Source organism: Dermochelys coriacea, chromosome 28 (assembly GCF_009764565.3).
Source record: "Dermochelys coriacea isolate rDerCor1 chromosome 28, rDerCor1.pri.v4, whole genome shotgun sequence".
NCBI classification, from domain to species: Eukaryota; Metazoa; Chordata; order Testudines; family Dermochelyidae; genus Dermochelys; species Dermochelys coriacea.
The window spans coordinates 5,946,350-5,966,097 of record NC_050095.1 but is presented as its reverse complement, the minus strand read 5'-3'; the positions used below and the strand labels follow the sequence as shown (position 1 = coordinate 5,966,097).

Sequence of the window (19,748 nt, the reverse complement as noted above, 5' to 3'; positions counted from 1 at the left end):
GGTTATGGCTGCCCCTGCTGCTTGGCCAAAGGCCTTAGCCTAGGAACAAGGCCTCAGACTATCCTAGTGAGAGAAGGCCCACACACAGGTGGACTGTGCTTTTGATTCTTTGTTTTATACCCCTTTTTAGTAGCTAAGTGATAAAAATACACCTAAGTTCTTAAAATATAAGCTTCACAGGCAGGCCTGAATACCTATATTCTAACAGTGGGTTCTACCCCTTCCCCCATTCTGTATCTGTCTTTTCTATTTAGATTGTAAATTCTTCAGGACATGGGCCATCTACTATTCTATGTTTGTACTTTGCCTAGCACAATTCAGACCCACTGTTAGTTGGTCCTTAGGCACTAAGGTAATGAATATTATTTATATAATCATAATAACTATCCTGCCACTTTGAGCCAAGGAAGATGGCCTTGGTATTTTACTGCTTAAAAATGAGCTGGGATTAAAACCATGGAATATTCTTTGTGACAAGTATCCCACAAATTCCACTGACCTCCCTTGTTTTCTTTGCCTGGAGTAGGGTTTTCAGTTTCAAAACCTAATGTGATCTCGCAGCTGGAACGAGGGGAAGAGCCATGGGTCCCGGACCTCCAGGGCTCTGAGAAAGAAGTGCTCGTGAGAGCTGCCTGCACAGGTGAGGAATTGATTAAACCAACTCAAAAACTGTTTGAGAATGTAGGAAACATATGGGATGCCCTACAAAGATCTTGTGAGCTCTTCAACTTCAGGATAGTTCCCTGCAGATGTGGAATCATTATGGCAGATGTCACCCATGGCTTCCCTCCTATTCTGACTGACAACTGGCAGCAGGTCCCTGCCCGATCTCACTTTCCCCTGAGTGTTCTGATGAGATGCAGGCCAAAACTGATCCCTTCCTCTCTCCTCTGGGAAAGGGCTTGGGGAAAATCAGCTCCTGATAGGTTTGATATCTCCCACACATATTTTGGTTTGTTCATCCCTTTTTCCATTCCTCTCTCTGAGATTTCCTTTCTTTCTGGCGCAGTGAGTGACCTATGTCTGGATTCTCTTTGTCTCCCATCAGGTGATGGGATGGTGACTGAGAATGAGGAGGAGAAACTTCAGCAGAAAGATGCTGAGCCAGTAGAACCATATGGAACGTTATCAGGAAGATCCAAATGGAATGTTTCTGGGACTTGTGCACTCCCAGAAAAAGCAAAAGCCTGTGAGACTCACCATAGGCCAGAGGAAAAATTCAGTAGCCACTCAGACCTTATTACACACGAGAGAATCAACTTGCAAGAGACACGCTACACATGCTGTGAGAGTGTGAAAAGAGAAGAGAGACCTTACATGTGCTCTGAGTGCAGGAAAAGCTTTAGTCAGAGCTCTGCCCTTATCACACATTGGAGAATCCACACGGGAGAGAAGCCCTACAGCTGCTCGGAGTGCAGGAAAAGCTTTAGTCAGAGCTCTGCCCTTATCACACATCGTAGAACCCACACAGGAGAGACACCCTACACTTGCTCTGAGTGCGGGAAAAGCTTCAGTCAGATCTCTATGCTGAGCACACATAGGAGAATCCACACAGGAGAAACTCCCTACACATGCTCTGAGTGTGGGAAAAGCTTCAATCATAGCTCTTCCCTGATCACACATCAGAGAATCCACACAGGAGAGACGCCCTACACATGCTCCGAGTGCGGGAGAAGTTTCAATCAGAGGTCTGCCCTGACCACACATCAGCGAATCCACACAGGAGAGACGCCCCACACATGCTCTGAGTGTGGGAAAAGCTTCAGTCAGAGTGGGAGCCTTATCAGACATCAACGAATCCACACAGGAGAGAAACTCTACACATGCTCTGAGTGCGGGAAAAGCTTCAATCAGAGCTCACACCTTATCACACATAGACGAATCCACACAGGTGAGAAACCTTATGGATGCTCTGAGTGTGGGAAATGCTTCATTCGTAGTTCAGCCCTCATCTCGCATCAGAGAATCCACACAGGAGAGATGCCCTACACCTGCTCTGAGTGTGGGAAAAGCTTTAGTGGGCACTCTGCCCTTATCACACATCGTAGAATCCACACAGGAGAAAAACTCTACACGTGCTCTGAGTGTGGGAAAAGCTTCAATCAGAGGTCACACCTTATCACACACAGAAGAATCCACACAGGTGAGAAACCTTATGGATGCTCTGAGTGTGGGAAATGCTTCATTCATAGTTCATCCCTCATGTTACATCAGAGAATCCACACAGGAGAGAAGCCCTACACATGCTCTGAGTGCGGGAAAAGCTTCAATCGCAGCTCACACCTTATCACACATCAGCGAATCCACACAGGAGAGAGGCCCTACACGTGTTCTGAGTGTGGGAAAAGCTTCAGTCGGAGCTCTACACTTATTAGACATCTGCGAATCCACACCGGCGAGACGCCCTACACGTGCTCTGAGTGCGGGAAAAGCTTCAGTGAAAGCTCAAGCCTTAGTAGACATCAGAAAATCCATATGAGAGAGAACTGTAATAAATGCCTTGACCAGGCCTGACCACAGATTTTTTTTTTTTTTTTTTTAAAAACCACATTTGCTAATTCCCACATAGTGATCTTTGCACCATCTTCACTATGGTCTCTCAGCTCCCCCAGATTAATTGCCCGCTTCTGCCTTTTGCAGCTCATCCTTCTTTGGGGTCAGTCCTGTGATCTTTTCTAGCAACTCCTTTTCTTTTGCGTCGTAGGACTGTGTGTCCCTCCAGCCAGTAATGTGCATCATCTCCAGGTGGGAGAGAGAGGTTTGATCCTAAGAAGCTACACTGAGTCAAAAACTACGTGTGCCTTACATCCACTAGGTCGGGAAATGGCATTGGCTCCTGAGTGATCTTGTAAAAAGTGTAAAAAGACGATGATAGTTGTAGAGCAGATGCAGCCCACGTGCAGTGTTAGGCATTAGGTTTCCCCTTGACCTGAGCTAAACTCCATGACTTTTCCTAGTCTAAACAAACCCTGAGTATCACGGTTATACTGTTCCCCCATTTCAAAGTAACTGTTAGTCATCAAGTTCCCCCTTCGGGAACAAATTGTTTCATTCCCAGTTGCTCTATTGTTGCATCAGGTTGTGTTGGAGAGCAGATATTTTTACTACCGTTTTCCTCACTTAAAATATATTCAACTATAATAAAGAGTAGGAATGGGGCAGGGATAGGGGAAAATGTCAATTTACCATCTGTAACAACAGAAGAAGATAGGGTCAGTCAGAGGGATTCGCTTATTCCCCATCACCATCCCAATCCCCCTGTTGTTCAATTGGTTAGGTCAATATTTTCTCTAAAAGGCTGGGAAGAGGATTCCTTAGTAAATGACTTGTAATTAAGCAAAATACCCATGCATGTGGCTCCTAAAGCAGTTGTGGCCGATACCCTGCAGGAGGTCGCTCCTGAAGAACTCTCCTTCCTAATCAGCTGCATGTTGCCTATTATTTAGGAAATGCAATCCCTATCTAGGTAGGGATGGGAAAAATGGAAGTGACATTGCTGTTCAGCTCACCCCTGCGCGATGCTGCAAACGTGTAGAAAATGAAATCCGTGTTGAATGTGATATAGCTGCAGAAAGATACCTGACATTTGCTGTTTTACAGGGATTGTAAGCAGCACCTGAATTTAGTCCCTAAATTAAATCTGTGCCACCAGATTAAAGAAATAAAACGGCATATTTAGAGGAATTATACCTCACTATCGCTACTGATATATTTTGTGATTGGTGAAGAATTCTACTCCAGAGAAGTGTAAAATTACTCCAAGTGTACGTCTACAGTATGAAATTAGGTTGATATTATATAAGTCAATTTTTAGAAATCAATTTTATACAATCGATTGCATATGTCCACATTAAGCGCATTAAGTCGGCAGAGTGTGTCCTCACTACCGTGGCTAGCATCGATTTATGCAGTGGTGCGCGATGGGTAGCTATCCCACAGTTCCCACAGTCTCTGCTGCCCATTCGAATTCTGGGTTAAGCGCCCAATTCCTCATGGGGTAAAAACATTGTCCCGGGTGGTTTTGGGTACATGTTGTCAGTCGCCAGATCACCACAACAGTTATGGGCATTGTAAACACCTCACACATTATCCTGCAGTATGTGCAGAACCAGAACCTGAAAAAGCAGGCGACGGCAGCATGATGACAAGAATAATGAGGTCATGGACACAGACTTCTCTCAAAGAAAGGGCCCCGGCATTTTGGACATCCTGGTGGCAATGGGGCAGACTCATGCCCTGGAATGCCAATTCTGGGCCCGGGAAACAAGCACAGACTGGTGGGACCGCATAGTGTTGCGGGTCTGGGATGATTCCCGGTGGCTGCGAAACTTTCGCATGCATAAGGGCACTTCCATGGAACTTTGTGACTTGCTTTCCCCTGCCCTGAAGCGCAAGAATACCAAGATGAGAGCAGCCCTCACAGTTCACAAGCGAGTGGCAATAGCCCTCTGGAAGCTTGCAATGCCAGGCAGCTACTGGTCAGTCGGCAAAAAATTTGGAGTGGGCAAATCTAGTGTAGGGGTTGCAGTAATCCAAGTAACCAATGCAAACACTGAGCTGCTGCTGTCAAGGGTAGTGACTCTGGGAAATGTGCAGGTCATAGTGGATGGCTTTGCTGCAATGGGATTCCCTAACTGTGGTGGGGCAATAGATGGAACGCATATCCCTATCACCTTAGAATCATAGAATCATAGAATATCAGGGTTGGAAGGGACCCCAGAAGGTCATCTAGTCCAACCCCCTGCTCAAAGCAGGACCAAGTCCCAGTTAAATCATCCCAGCCAGGGCTTTGTCAAGCCTGACCTTAAAAACCTCTAAGGAAGGAGATTCTACCACCTCCCTAGGTAACGCATTCCAGTGTTTCACCACCCTCTTAGTGAAAAAGTTTTTCCTAATATCCAATCTAAACCTCCCCCATTGCAACTTGAGACCATTACTCCTCGTTCTGTCATCTGCTACCATTGAGAACAGTCTAGAGCCATCCTCTTTGAAACCCCCTTTCAGGTAGTTGAAAGCAGCTATCAAATCCCCCCTCATTCTTCTCTTCTGCAGACTAAACAATCCCAGCTCCCTCAGCCTCTCCTCATAAGTCATGTGCTCTAGACCCCTAATCATTTTCGTTGCCCTTCGTTGTACTCTTTCCAATTTATCCACATCCTTCCTGTAGTGTGGGGCCCAAAACTGGACACAGTACTCCAGATGAGGCCTCACCAGTGTCGAATAGAGGGGAACGATCACGTCCCTCGATCTGCTCGCTATGCCCCTACTTATACAACCCAAAATGCCATTGGCCTTCTTGGCAACAAGGGCACACTGCTGACTCATATCCAGCTTCTCGTCCACTGTCACCCCTAGGTCCTTTTCCGCAGAACTGCTGCCGAGCCATTCGGTCCCTAGTCTGTAGCGGTGCATTGGATTCTTCCATCCTAAGTGCAGGACCCTGCATTTATCCTTATTGAACCTCATTAGATTTCTTTTGGCCCAATCCTCCAATTTGTCTAGGTCCTTCTGTATCCTATCCCTCCCCTCCAGCGTATCTACCACTCCTCCCAGTTTAGTATCATCCGCAAATTTGCTGAGAGTGCAATCCACACCATCCTCCAGATCATTTATGAAGATATTGAACAAAACGGGCCCCAGGACCGACCCCTGGGGCACTCCACTTGACACCGGCTGCCAACTAGACATGGAGCCATTGATCACTACCCGTTGAGCCCGACAATCTAGCCAGCTTTCTACCCACCTTATAGTGCATTCATCCAGCCCATACTTCCTTAACTTGCTGACAAGAATGCTGTGGGAGACCGTGTCAAAAGCTTTGCTAAAGTCAAGAAACAATACATCCACTGCTTTCCCTTCATCCACAGAACCAGTAATCTCATCATAAAAGGCGATTAGATTAGTCAGGCATGACCTTCCCTTGGTGAATCCATGCTGACTGTTCCTGATCACTTTCCTCTCCTCTAAGTGCTTCAGGATTGATTCTTTGAGGACCTGCTCCATGATTTTTCCAGGGACTGAGGTGAGGCTGACCGGCCTGTAGTTCCCAGGATCCTCCTTCTTCCCTTTTTTAAAGATGGGCACTACATTAGCCTTTTTCCAGTCATCCGGGACTTCCCCCGTTCGCCACGAGTTTTCAAAGATAATGGCCAAGGGCTCTGCAATCACAGCCGCCAATTCCTTCAGCACTCTCGGATGCAATTCGTCCGGCCCCATGGACTTGTGCACGTCCAGCTTTTCTAAATAGTCCCTAACCACCTCTATCTCTACAGAGGGCTGGCCATCTCTTCCCCATTTTGTGTTGCCCAGCACAGCAGTCTGGGAGCTGACCTTGTTAGTGAAAACAGAGGCAAAAAAAGCATTGAGTACATTAGCTTTTTCCACATCCTCTGTCACTAGCTTGCCTCCCTCATTCAGTAAGGGGCCCACACTTTCCTTGGCTTTCTTCTTGTTGCCAACATACCTGAAGAAACCCTTCTTGTTACTCTTGACATCTCTTGCTAGCTGCAGCTCCAGGTGCGATTTGGCCCTCCTGATATCTTTCCTACATGCCCGAGCAATATTTTTATACTCTTCCCTGGTCATATGTCCAAGCTTCCACTTCTTGTAAGCTTCTTTTTTATGTTTAAGATCCGCTAGGATTTCACCATTAAGCCAAGCTGGTCGCCTGCCATATTTACTATTCTTTCGACTCATCGGGATGGTTTGTCCCTGTAACCTCAACAGGGATTCCTTGAAATACAGCCAGCTCTCCTGGACTCCCTTCCCTTTCATGTTAGTCCCCCAGGGGATCCTGGCCATCTGTTCCCTGAGGGAGTCAAAGTCTGCTTTCCTGAAGTCCAGGGTCCGTATCCTGCTGCTTACCGTTCTTCCCTGCGTCAGGATCCTGAACTCAACCAACTCATGGTCACTGCCTCCCAGATTCCCATCCACTTTTGCTTCCCCCACTAATTCTACCCGGTTTGTGAGCAGCAGGTCAAGAAAAGCGCTCCCCCTAGTTGGCTCCCCTAGCACTTGCACCAGGAAATTGTCCCCTACGCTTTCCAAAAACTTCCTGGATTGTCTATGCACCGCTGTATTGCTCTCCCAGCAGATATCAGGAAAATTAAAGTCACCCATGAGAATCAGGGCATGCGATCTAGTAGCTTCCGTGAGTTGCCGGAAGAAAGCCTCATCCACCTCATCCCCCTGGTCCGGTGGTCTATAGCAGACTCCCACCATGACATCACTCTTGTTGCACACACTTCTAAACTTAATCCAGAGACACTCAGGTTTTTCCACAGTTTCGTACCGGAGCTCTGAGCAGTCATACTGCTCCCTTACATACAGTGCTACTCCCCCACCTTTTCTGCCCTGCCTGTCCTTCCTGAACAGTTTATAACCATCCATGACTGTACTCCAGTCATGTGAGTTATCCCACCAAGTCTCCGTTATTCCAATCACGTCATAATTCCTTGACATCACCAGGACCTCCAGTTCTCCCTGCTTGTTTCCAAGGCTTTGTGCATTTGTATATAAGCACTTGAGATAACCTGTTGATCGCCCCTCATTCCCAGTATGAGGCAGGAGCCCTCCCCTCACAGACCTTCCTGCCTGTGCTTCCTCCCGGTATCCCGCTTTCCCACTTACCTCAGGGCTTTGGTCTCCTTCCCCCGGTGAACCTAGTTTAAAGCCCTCCTCACTAGGTTAGCCAGCCTGCTGGCAAAGATGTTCTTCCCTCTCTTCGTAAGATGGAGCCCGTCTCTGCCCAGCACTCCTCCTTCATGGAACACCATCCCATGGTCAAAGAATCCAAAGCCTTCTCTCCGACACCACCTGCGTAGCCATTCGTTGACCTCCACGATTCGACGGTCCCTACCCAGGCCTTTTCCTTCCACGGGGAGGATGGACGAGAACACCACTTGCGCCTCCAACTCCTTTATCCTTCTTCCCAGAGCCACGTAGTCCGCAGTGATCCGCTCAAGGTCATTCTTGGCAGTATCATTGGTGCCCACGTGGAGAAGCAGGAAGGGGTAGCGATCCGAGGGCTTGATGAGTCTCGGCAGTCTCTCCGTCACATCACGAATCTTAGCCCCTGGCAAGCAGCAGACTTCTCGGTTTTCCCGGTCAGGGCGGCAGATAGATGACTCAGTCCCCCGGAGGAGAGAGTCCCCGACCACCACCACCCGCCTTCTCCTCTTGGGAGTGGTGGTCGTGGAACCCCCAACCTCAGGACATCGCATCTCATGCCTCCCAACCAGCGGAGTCTCCTTCCGCTTTCTCCCCCCAGACATATCATCTGGTCCACTCTCCGCATTGGTACCTGTGGAGAGAACATGGAGAGAACCTTGGCAGCCATTACACAAAGCGCAAGGGGTACTTTTCAATGGTACTGCAAGCACTGGTGGATCACAAGGGACATTTCACCAACATCAATGTGGGATGGGTGGGAAAGGCTCATGACACTCGTGTCTTCAGGAACTCTGGTCTGTTTAAACACCTGCAGGAAGGGATTTACTTCCCAGACCAGAAAATAACTGTTGGGGCTGTTGAAATGCCTATAGTTATCCTTGGGGACCCAGCCTACCCCTTAATGCCCTGGCTCATGAAGCCATACACAGGCACCCTGGACAGTAGTCAGGAGCTGTTCAACTAGGCTGAGCAAGTGCAGAATGGTGGTAGAATGTGCATTTGGACATTTAAAGGGGGAGACATTTATGGTGGAGGGAGGTTGAGGCTAATCACCTGGCCACTGATTACGCATAACCAAACAGCAGGACGATTAGAAGAGCACAGCAGGGCATGCTGCGCATCAGAGAAGCTTTGAAAACCAGTTTCATGACTGGCCAGGCTACAATGTGACAGTTCTGTTTGTTTCTCCTTGATGAAAACCTGCCCCCTTGGTTCACTCTACTTCCCTGTAAGCCAACCATCTTCTCTCCTTGGATTACCACTTGCAGAGGCAATAAAGTCATTGTTGTTTCAAAATCATGAATTCTTTATTAATTCATCACACAAATAGGGGGATAACTGCCAAGCTAGCATGGGAGGTTGGGGGAGGAGAGAAGCACCAGGTGGGTTGGGGGAGGAGGGAAGGACAAGGCCACACTGCACTTCAAAACTTATTGAATACCAGTCTTCTGTTGCTTGGGCAGTCCTCTGGGGTGGAGTGGTTGGGTGCCCGGAGGGGGCCCCCCACCGCATTCTTGGGCATCTGGGTGAGGAGGCTGTGGAACTTGTGGAGGAGGGCGGGCCGTTACACAGGAGCTGCAGCGGCGGTCTGTGCTCCTGCTGCCTTTCCTGCAGCAGCACGCGATGCCAGAGCATATCAGTTTGATCCCCCAGTAGCCTCTGCATTGCATCCTGCCTCTTCTTGTCTTGCTCCTGCCACCTCTCATCTCGCTCATCCCTCCTATCCTCGTGTTCATTTTCTGCTTTCCTGGACTTTGACATTGTTTGCCTCCATGCATTCTGCTAAGCTCTTTCAGTGCGGGAGGACTGCATGAGCTCAGAGAACATTTCAGCATGAGTATATTTTTTTCTCCTTCTTATCTGCGCTAGCCTCTGGGACGGAGATGATAGGGGGAGCATTGAAACATTTGCAGCTGTGGGAGGAAAAAAAAGGGAGAATAGTATTTAAAAAGACACATTTTAGAGAACAATGGTAGACACTTTCATGGTGAACCAAGCTGTTAACATGACAGAGCAGATGTGCTTTCGGTAAAAGGTTGCATTTTTCCCTCTTATATTGAGGGCTTGCCGGTTTGGTGTGAGAGATCACACATGCAGGGCCGAGCAACAGAATTTGGCTTGCAGGCAGCCATGGTAAACCACAGTCTTTTGGCTTCTTCAGCCTTCATAACATGTGGGAATGGTTTCAAATAGCAGCGCCCTCCTTTCCCATACCAAGCACCCATTGGGTTGGCCATTTAAAAGGAGGGGCTGCGGTTTTCGGGTTAACGTGCAGCACAAACCCAACTACCCCCCCCCAACTCTCTGGGATGATCGCTTCACCCCTCCTCCTACTACGTGACTAGTATCAGGGAAGATCCCTACCAGCCGAACGTGAACATCTCAGCGTGAATGCCCCCCCCCCATGGCTAACAGCGAGGAAGATTTCTTTTCAGCCACAGGCAAACAGCCCAGTAGGAATAGCCATCTCTAAATGTCCCCTTAATAATGTCCCTGGAGGATTTCCGCTCCATCCTCATACATGTTAACAGACTTTTCCAGTAGTTGTACTGGCCGCGAAAGCATCCCAAGTCTTCAGGGCAAATTAATCATTAAACATGCTTGCTTTTAAATCATGTATTATATTTACAAAAGTACACTCACCTGAGGTGTAAATGGTATACATCTGTATCAATTGCCTCTTAATACAGGAGTGTAAATGTAGACACAGTTAGTCTCTAAGGTGCCACAAGTCCTCTTATTCTTTTTGCGAATACAGACTAACACGGCTGCTACACTGAAAAATGGCAAAAAAAGTCCATTAAAAAGAAATCAAGGAAGTTAAATACCCACAAAGTACACGGGAGCAGAGTTACAGTTCCCCAGTGCTGCCTCATGCCCTTCCAGCATTTGTATAGAGGGGAAAGTAAAAACCTCTGAAAACCAGAAAATGGAGAAGTAAACCAACACACTGCCCCTGCAATGCAACCTTAATTCTGCCCCTGCCCCCGAACCCTGCAGCTGGCAAATGTCACGAGGGCGAGGTCAGTAAAGGTGGTGCCAAGGTTAACCATCCACCCGGGGAATCAGCAAATTTCCCATCTGCGGCAGTCTGCCAAGTGGCGCGGGGTGGCTTTACTGAAGGTTGTTTTCATCGAAGCGCGAAGCATTCAGCTCACCACCATGGGAATTGGCGGAACCCGTGTGACCTATGCTGACTCAAAATCGGGGCTGGGGTCGGGGTGGGGGTAATAGGACCCTATATAAGAGAAAGGCCCCAAAATGGGGGCTGGGGGTGGGGGGTGGGGTAATAGGACCCTATATAAGAGAAAGACCCCACAATCGGGGCTAGGGGCGGGGGGGTAATAGGACCCTATATAAGAGAAAGGCCCCAAAATGGGGGCTGGGGGTGGGGGTAATAGGACCCTATATAAGAGAAAGACCCCACAATTGGGGCTAGGGGCGGGGGGGTAATAGGACCCTATATAAGAGAAAGGCCCCAAAATCGGGGCTGGGGGCGGGGGTAATAGGACCCTATATAAGAGAAAGACCACAAAATCGGGGCTGGGGGCGGGGGGGTAATAGGACCCTATATAAGAGAAAGACCTGAAAATTGGGACTTGGAAGTGGGGGTGGGGGTAATAGGACCCTATATCAGAGAAAGACCCCACAATCGGGGCTGGGGGCGGGGGTGTAATAGGCCCCTATATCAGAGAAAGACCCCACAATCGGGGCTGGGGGCGGGGGGGGTAATAGGACCCTATATAAGAGAGACCCCAAAATTGGGGCTGGGGTGGGTGGGGTAATAGGCCCCTATATCAGAGAAAGGCCCCACAATCGGGGCTAGGGGCGGGGGGGTAATAGGACCCTATATAAGAGAAAGGCCCCAAAATCGGGGCTGGGGGCGGGGGTAATAGGACCCTGTATAAGAGAAAGGCCCCACAATCGGGGCTGGGGGGTAATAGGACCCTATATAAGAGAAAGACCTGAAAATTGGGACTTGGAAGTGGGGGTGGGGGTAATAGGCCCCTATATCAGAGAAAGGCCCCACAATCGGGACTGTCCCGGTAAAGCCCGGACACCTGGGCCCCCCCAGGGCAGGGGACGCTCACCCCAGCCAGAGGCGGGTGGAGCCCCCAGGAGGGGCGGCGGCGGGACGGTTGGTTTGATCCCCAGGGGGCGGGACGCGGGGTCGGCGGGGGAGGGAACTACAACTCCCAGCCTGCCCCGGGGGCCGCTGCCGCCTCCGGCAAACCCAGGGCAGGGCGGCCCCCGGGGCAGGCTGGGAGTTGTAGTTCCGGACTCTCCCGGGAGCGGAAGTGGCGCCGGACGGGGGAGGCGGGGCTCGCGCGGCCGGGGAAGCGGCCGTTGGCGCTCCGGGCATGCGCAGATCGCGGGGCGAGACCTTCCTTAACCCCCGCGCGCCCGGCCCCCGCTGGAGCCGCCCTGGGGCCGCCCCGGGCTCCGCCCGCCCCGCTGCGGCGCTGCAGCCTCCAGGTACCGGAGCGAGCCCCGGGGGCGGGGCCGGGCGGTGCCTCTGCCCCAGTGTCCGGGGGGGAGACCCAGCATCTCGCAGCCCCGGGATCTGCTCCCCGGGGGGGGGCAGGAAGAGGGGGGAGACCGGATAGGGAGAGGGGGGAGGGAAGGAGACCAGGGAGGAAGGGGGAGACTGGGGGGCAGGAAAAGGGGGGATCTGGGGAGAGGGGCGGAGGGAAAATGTCAGCGCAGCCCGGACGTGGCCGGGGGGGGGAAGAGCCGGGGACCCCCGAGGAGCGGGGAGAGAAAGGGGGGGCTGAGACCCCCTCAGGTTTATCGCTACCTCTTCCCCTGGGGACCCCTCCCCGACTCCCGCCCCCTTTCTCTCTCCACAGCACCGAGCAGCAGCCAGGGTGACCCCCCCGCCCCCCTCCCTGAGACGGTCTCTGCCCCCCCCGTACCCCGTTTCCTCCCCACTTTGCCCGTGGTCAGTTCAAATCTCCGGTCTGGGGTGTCCCCCCCCCCCCACATTTTACCTGCTCGTCACATTCCCCCCCACCCCCGCCAGCCTCTCCCCACAGCCAGTGACCTTCTGACTCCAGCCCCCCCCCAGGCCCTCCCCTGTGAAAGCCACGTCGCCCAGGGCTCCCTGCCGGGCCTGTGAATCGGGGAGAAGGCTCCACCCCATTGTGGTGTTGATTGAATATCGCTCTGTAATCCCCTCAAATTTCCCCTCTTCTCTCTTGAACCGTTGAATGGTGACATAAAATCTCCCCCGATTTTGGTGCTTCTCTCTTACGTTGGCTGGGCTGGCGAGGGTGGGTGGGGGGCACTTTCGGCTGGCAAGAGGGCATGGAACTGCAGAGACCCCGACAGAGAGCAGGGACCTTGTTGGGCCGGGGGCTACGGTGACCCTGCCTGAGCTCCGGGCCCCTGTTGTGCCAGGCCCTGCACCAACACCAAGCGAAATGAGGCTCCGTTGCGCCCGGTGCTGCAGAGACGGGAAACCAACTCGGGGACCTGGTTGCTCCCGGAGGGGCAGAGACCCGAAGTGAGATCTGGGCCCTGTTGTGCCGGGTGCTGCAGAGACCCCCACACGGGTCAGACCCACTGTTGTGCTGGGGAGACCCCAATGGAGATCTGGGCCCCCGTTGTGCCGGGCACTGTAGAGAGCCCAACTGACATCAGGCCCCCCATTGCGCCAGGTAAAACTGAGACCTGGACCGAGATCACGGCCCCCCTGGTGCCAGGCAGCGCACGACTGCGGCCCAGACTGCAGCCTCCGGTGTCCCGGGCACTTCAGAGACCTCCGCTGAGATCTGTGTCCCCGTTGGGTCTGTCTCTGTCCTGACCCTGACAAAGATCACACCTCACCACTATATGGGGCGCTGCAGGGACCCTGATAAAGATCCTCACCCACATTTTGCCAGTTGCTGCAGGGACCCCAAACAAAATCAGGGATCTTGTAATGCTGGGAGTTGCAGAGCCCCCGACTGAGGTCAGGCCCCTGTGGTGCAGGGCTCTGCACAGACACTGACCAAGATCAGGGCCCCCATTGTAACGGGGGATGAACAGACACCAGGGCGATCTCCACCCTGCCATTATAAACCCGCCGCTGGCCCCTGCCAACGACTCCGGCTCACGGGGCTCAGGCGAAGGGGCTCTTTAATTGCAGTGTAGATGTCTGGGCTCGGGCTGGAGCCAGGCTATAGGACCCTGTGAGGTGGGAGGGGGCCAGACCTTGGGCTGCAGCCCAAGCCGGAACAACTACACCGCCATTAAACAGCCCCACAGCCTGAGCCGTGTGAGCCCAAGTCAGCGGGCACGCGCCAACCGCTGGTGTCTAACTGCAGCGTAGACATGCCCACAGCGACAGAGTCTCCTTGCCACAAAAAGCTCAAAGGCTAAATTGGCAAACCGTGGGCGGCTACTCTCCGTTTTACAGATGGGGAACTTAAGCTTAGAGAATTGAAGTAATTTGCTCAAGTTTGCATGGAGAATTTGGGCAAAACTAGGAACTGAATCCAGATTTTTTGAATTCTTGCCTCTCCCCTTAGCCGCAAGCCCAGTGTGTGTGTGTACAGTGTTGTTTTGGTCTGTGTTTGCATTGCATTGGCTTCCAAGGGAGATTGTGGAAATTCTTCATTGGAGGTTTTTAAGACCAGGTTAGAGGTACACCAGTCTAGGAGTGTCTAGGGCAGGGGTCTCAAACTCAAATGACCACAAGGGCCACAGGAGGACTAATGCGCTGGCCCGAGGGCTTCATCACTGACACCCCCCCTCGCTGCTCCTGGCCCCGCCTCCACTCCACCCCTTCCATGAGGGCCCACCCCGCCCCACCTCCAACCCCTTCCCCGAATTTTTTGCTGCTAGGAGTTGCAGATTGACTGCATGCCATTGTAGGCAGTCCCATCATACCATGCCTTCCATAAACTATCAAGTTCAGTCTTGAAGCCAGTTAGGTATTTTGCCTCTACTGTTCCCCTTGGGAGACTTCCAAAACTTCACGCTGATGGTTAGAAACCTGTGCATAATTTGAAGCAAAAACTTATTGACGGCCAATATCCATTTGTTCTAATGCCAGCATTGGTTCTTAACCTAAATAACTCCTCTCCTTCCCTCGTATTTATCCTTCTGGTGTATTTACAGAGAGCAATCATATCTCCCCTCAGCCTTCTTTTGGTTAGGCTAAACGAGACAAGCTCTTTGAGTCTCCTCTCATAAGGCAGCTCATAGTTAGGCTCTGATCAACCAATACACCTAGGTCTTTCTCCTCCTCTGTCACTTCCAACTGATTACTCCCCAGTTTATTGCAAAAGTTCTTGTTGTTAGTTCCTAAATGCATAATTTTGCACTATTAATTTTCATCCTATTTCTATTACTCCAGCTTTCAAGGTCATGCAGATCTTCTTGTATGCTATTCCTGTCCTCCTCCATATTGGCAATTCCTCCCAGCTTTGTGTCACACCCTCACTTTTTGGGCCAAGGTCACTAATAAAAATGTTGAGTAAGATTGGTCCCAAGATTGATCTCTGAGGAACTCCACGAGAAACTTCCCTCCAGCCTGACAACTCACCATTCAGTATGACCCCTTGTAGTCTCTCCTGTAATCAATTCCTTATCGACTTTTCAGTTCTCACATTAATCCCCATCTTCTCCAATTTAACAAATAGTTTCCCAGGTGGAACTGCATCAAATGCCTTACTGACATCCAGATAGATTAGAGCTACTGCATTTCCTTTGTCCAAAACATTAGTTACCTTCTCACAGAAGGAGATCAGGTTTCTCTGGCAGGATCTACCTTTTGTAACACCATGTTATATTTATTTATAGAGCTGGAAGGAACTGATAGCAATAGTCTGAAAGTGACTATGTGGAGGTGGGGGAAGGGATGGCAGACCGTGTGGAGGTGGGAGGGGATGCGGTGTTGGAGGTGTATCTGGGATTTTGTTTTGTAGGAGTCCATGTCTCTGCTCCCTGTGGCCGTGGTGCCTTCCATACCAAAGCAGCATGTCAGCAGAGCAGACGCACACACCATAGCTCCATCTGGAACACGCGGCATTCACTGCCAGACGGGATGGGCGATTTTTCAGGGGCCCAGCTTGATATGCCTGGCTGGGGTGGATTCAGTTGGATGGGGGTCTGGGGCTCTGATAGTTTGGGATGTTCCGTTTTGCGTAGTCAGTTCTTTCCCTTTATTGTTTTACCCCTGCCTGTGCCCGATGTCGCTCTCTTCTTAACTTGCTTTGGTTATTTCAGTTCCACTTTCTAAATGGGATCTAAGAATTGCAAAGCTGAATGAAAGATAAACCAAACAGAACCATTTGAATTTTGGCACATTCCTGGTAGAACTATACCTAGTGAAGGTATGCTGTAATTACCTGGTTAGCAATAGCATTTTCTGGTGGGGTGGATAAAGCAATGTCAAAGAGCCAAAAGCACTTTATAGGGCAAAAGGGCTTGTCAGGTGTTTACTCACACCATCTTTTTTTTAAAAAGCTATGCACTGCACACAATCAAGTTAATTAATGAAAGCACACCAATTATTGGTTGCTTTGTGTTGCATTAGCATCTGATTAAGACCTAATTAAAACTGTACCACTGTAAGTGGAAATGCCTCAACAGAGCTTCGCTCCAATGTGTTTAAATCTGAATGAAAAGTTTCTAAATTAAATACATGGCAGGATGGTAAACAGATGGAAAATACACAGAAGCGCCTCTACCCAGTACTGTTGACTCCTTGTCCCAACCCCCCATGAGTTCTGGCCTCTTGGTCAACTCGACTCCCTGTCCCACATCAGCTGTGCCGTTTCCTAGCCTAACCCATTTCTACTGCATTTCTTCATCCCCCTTGTGCAAGCAGGGGGTTGGTGCTGCAGCCCTTAAGGCACCTGCGTTAATCACTGTCTCGCATACTGGGGCTCTTTAGATTTGAAGGAATGATTTATCAGAGTTACTGACTCTGGGAGGTGGTAGAGAGGAGAGGCTGAGAGGGAGTTTGCTCCCCACTCTTTGTAGGGCCATGTTCAACCCTGGTAGCCTCCATGTTACCTCATCCTCCACCCTCCCACGTGTGTCTGCTCATGTGTCAGAGTGTCACCTTCTGATCATAATGCCACTGGCTTCAGCAGAGCGCCCAGACAGGAGCTACATCATAATGGGATTACAGTACTGAGAATAAAATACATCCCAGGGAGGGTGTAATTATTCTCAAAGCAACCATTTCAGTCCAGGAAGTGAAAGAATTAAAGTACTTCATTACTTAAAAGTACTCTTGAAAGGATTGGATTTTTATGAATAAATTGCAGTAAATGTTTATTTCACTGTACAGGTAAAATATAGAAATGCTTCTGGAGAAAGTAGAGTTTGATTTATGGATATTTACACTATATATTTTGCATGCGAGATTGACAATTTGTGTTTGAATGGTTATAAAAATTGTTGGCTGATGACCCCCATAACTTCCCACAGCTCTGAACACGTGAGCCACAATAACTGGTTTTCTGCATATAAAAGCCAGGGCTGGTGTTAGAGGGTAGCAAGCAGGGCAACTGCCTGGGGCCCCATGCCACGGGGTCCCCACAAAGTGACATTGCTTAGGCTTTGGCTTCAGTCCTGGGAGGTGGGATTCAGGGCCCTGAACTTCAGCCCCATGCACTGGGACTTCAGCTTTCTGCCCTGGGCCTCAGTGAGTCTAATGCTGGCCTTGTTTGGCAGCCCCCCGAGACAGCTGCCTTGAAGTGAGCTGTAGCTCACGAAAGCTTATGCTCTAATAACTTCGTTAGTCTCTAAGGTGCCACAGGTACTCCTTTTCTTTTTGGGGACAATGACAGGGAGAATCTCCCAAAGTGACTCCTTTGATTCTGCTCTTCTCTGGCCCTTGGTTTACAGAATCATAAAACTGGAAGGGACCTCGAGAAGTCACTCGAGTCCAGTCCCCTTCACTCAAGGCAGGCCTAAGTATTATCTCACCATCCCTGAGCGGTGTTTGTGCAGCCTGCACTTAAAAATCCCCAATGATGGAGATTCCACAACCTCCCTAAGCAATTTATTCCAGTGCTTAACCACTCTGACAGTTAGGAAGTTTTTCCTAATGTCCAACCTAAACCTCCCTTCTTGCAATTTAAGCCCATTGCTTCTTGTCCTATCCTCAGAGATTACAAAGAATAATTTTTCTCCCTCTTCCTTGTAACAACCTTTTATGTATTGAAAACTGTAATCATGTCCCCTCTCAGTCTTCTCTTTTCCAGACTAAACAAACAAACACAAATTTTTTCAATCTGCACTCAAAGGTCATGGTTTCTAGACCTTTAATCATTTTTGTTGCTCTTCTCTTGACTTTCTCCAAATTCTCCACATCTTTCCTGAAATATGGTGCCCAGAACTGGACGCACTACTCCAGTTGAGGCCTAGACAGCGCAGAGTAGAGAGGAAGAATTACTTCTCGTGTCTTTCTTACAATACTTCTGCTAATACATCCCAGAATGATACTTGCTTTTTTTGCAATAGTGTAATGCTGTTTACTCATATTTAGCTTGTAATCCACTAAGACCCCCAGATCTCTTTCCGCAGTACTCCTTCCTAGGCAGTCATTTCCCATTTTGTATGTGTGCACCTGATTTGTTCCCAAGTGAAGTACTTTGGATTTGTCCTTATCGAATTTCATTCTGTTGACTTCAGACCATTTCTGCAGTTTGTCCAGATCATTTTGAATTTTAATCCTATCCTCCAAAGCACTTGCAACTCTTCCCAGTTTGCTATCGTCTGCAAACTTGATAAGTGTAACAGAGAGACTCTGATACTGGGAGGCATTTTACCATGTCTCAGAGGGTTACACCCTGGTGAGAGTGGGCTAGGCCTGTACTGGAATAAGGTCACTCTTTGTTTTACAGTGTGGCAGAACCTAGAATGTCCATTAGCAGGAAACAATCCTGGGGGGGAATCGGCATCTGGAATGGACAAAAACCCCGTCTGATTTCTCTCATGTTGCCCTTCTCGCCCTGGCAGGCTACAGAATAACATCCATGTTTTGCTCCAGATCAACCCATCCTCCCAGGGGGAAGGAAATGGCTGCAATGGAGCTGGCTCAGGTAAGGGATTATGAGGGAGCTGGTGGTGAGTTCTGCTTGGAGGGAGAGGAGCAGTAAATGCATAGGAGGGTGGGAGCTGCTAGAAGTTATGGGAGCCAGGAACTATCTAGTGTGGAGAAAGGGAGGGGACAGGATGTGACAAACCTGCTGAGAATTGTGTACTCTAGGGTGTGATGGGTTGTCACCCCGGGGTGCAGTCTGGGGGGCTTCTCTGAACCGCTGTGCCCTCTAACCCTCAAGCTGGCCTGGCCCTTTTCACACTGTTTTTCTGGAGATTCAGCCAGCCTCACCAAGCCCTGTTATCACCCAACATGACAGCAGGTTGTGCCATGCATCCAACTAAGCTACCTGGGTGCTTTACCTAAATCACTGAAGGACCGATAGACGACAACAGCCGATTTCCCAGCGATAAGTGACAGCAAACTGATTAAAGCAGATTATTAAGCAAATAACTAAGAACTCAAACTAAGCCTAACATACTACCTGGATAGAATTTGAATTTGCAATTTCTCACCCTGACTAATGATAGAAGCCGTCCACCAAGTTTCCATACACAAGCTAGAAATACCTTTACTCTGGGACCAATGCTTACCCCAGTTCAGTCTTTGATCTTCAGGTGCTTTCAGGACTTCTCTTGTGAGGTGAACGAGGCCAAGAGATGATGTCACACCCCACCTTATGTAGCTTTTCCATATGGCAGGAACCCTTTGTTCCAAACTCAGTTCCCAGTCCAGTTTGTGGAAAAATACAGGTACCAAAATGGAGTTCAGTGTCATGTGGTTTGGTCACATGCCCTAGGCTTGCCTGCTGAGTCACTGTAGCCATGACTCATAGGCTTGCTGAAACATTCAGAGGAAAGCTAAGCTCTTCCATGGTCCCATGTCTTTGTTGATGAGCCATCAGCACTGTCTAGTTTCTTCATTGTTGTACCTGAAGGCTAGTTGTGGGTGTTACCCAGAGTAAGCACATTTGAAATACTAATACATAGTCAATATCCATAACTTCCACTGAATATGAGGTATAGTGTCAGAT

The 19,748-nt window shown here is 49.8% G+C and overlaps 2 protein-coding genes and 1 long non-coding RNA gene across 3 annotated transcripts in view; 2 read left to right on the top strand and 1 right to left on the bottom strand.

Annotated features, from left to right (window-relative positions):
* The window catches only part of LOC119849388 (zinc finger protein OZF-like), an 875,044-nt gene that overhangs the window by 248,267 nt on the left and 607,029 nt on the right, over nucleotides 1-19,748 (top strand). The gene's annotated exons all lie outside the window — the stretch shown is intronic.
* The window catches only part of LOC119849382, a 167,972-nt gene that overhangs the window by 134,616 nt on the left and 13,608 nt on the right, over nucleotides 1-19,748 (top strand). Inside the window, exons 14-17 of the mRNA XM_038386386.2 lie at nucleotides 527-640; nucleotides 1,010-2,508; nucleotides 11,946-12,147; nucleotides 18,634-18,716. Coding sequence (XP_038242314.2) covers nucleotides 527-640; nucleotides 1,010-2,508; nucleotides 11,946-12,147; nucleotides 18,634-18,716 — 1,898 coding nt within the window. The remainder of the gene's footprint in view (nucleotides 1-526; nucleotides 641-1,009; nucleotides 2,509-11,945; nucleotides 12,148-18,633; nucleotides 18,717-19,748) is intronic.
* LOC119849429 lies at nucleotides 9,525-11,826 on the bottom strand. Its single transcript, XR_005290474.1, has 3 exons — nucleotides 11,763-11,826; nucleotides 10,315-10,447; nucleotides 9,525-9,584 (listed from the first exon to the last, which is right to left on the bottom strand). It is a non-coding gene; the product is annotated as an uncharacterized LOC119849429 (long non-coding RNA).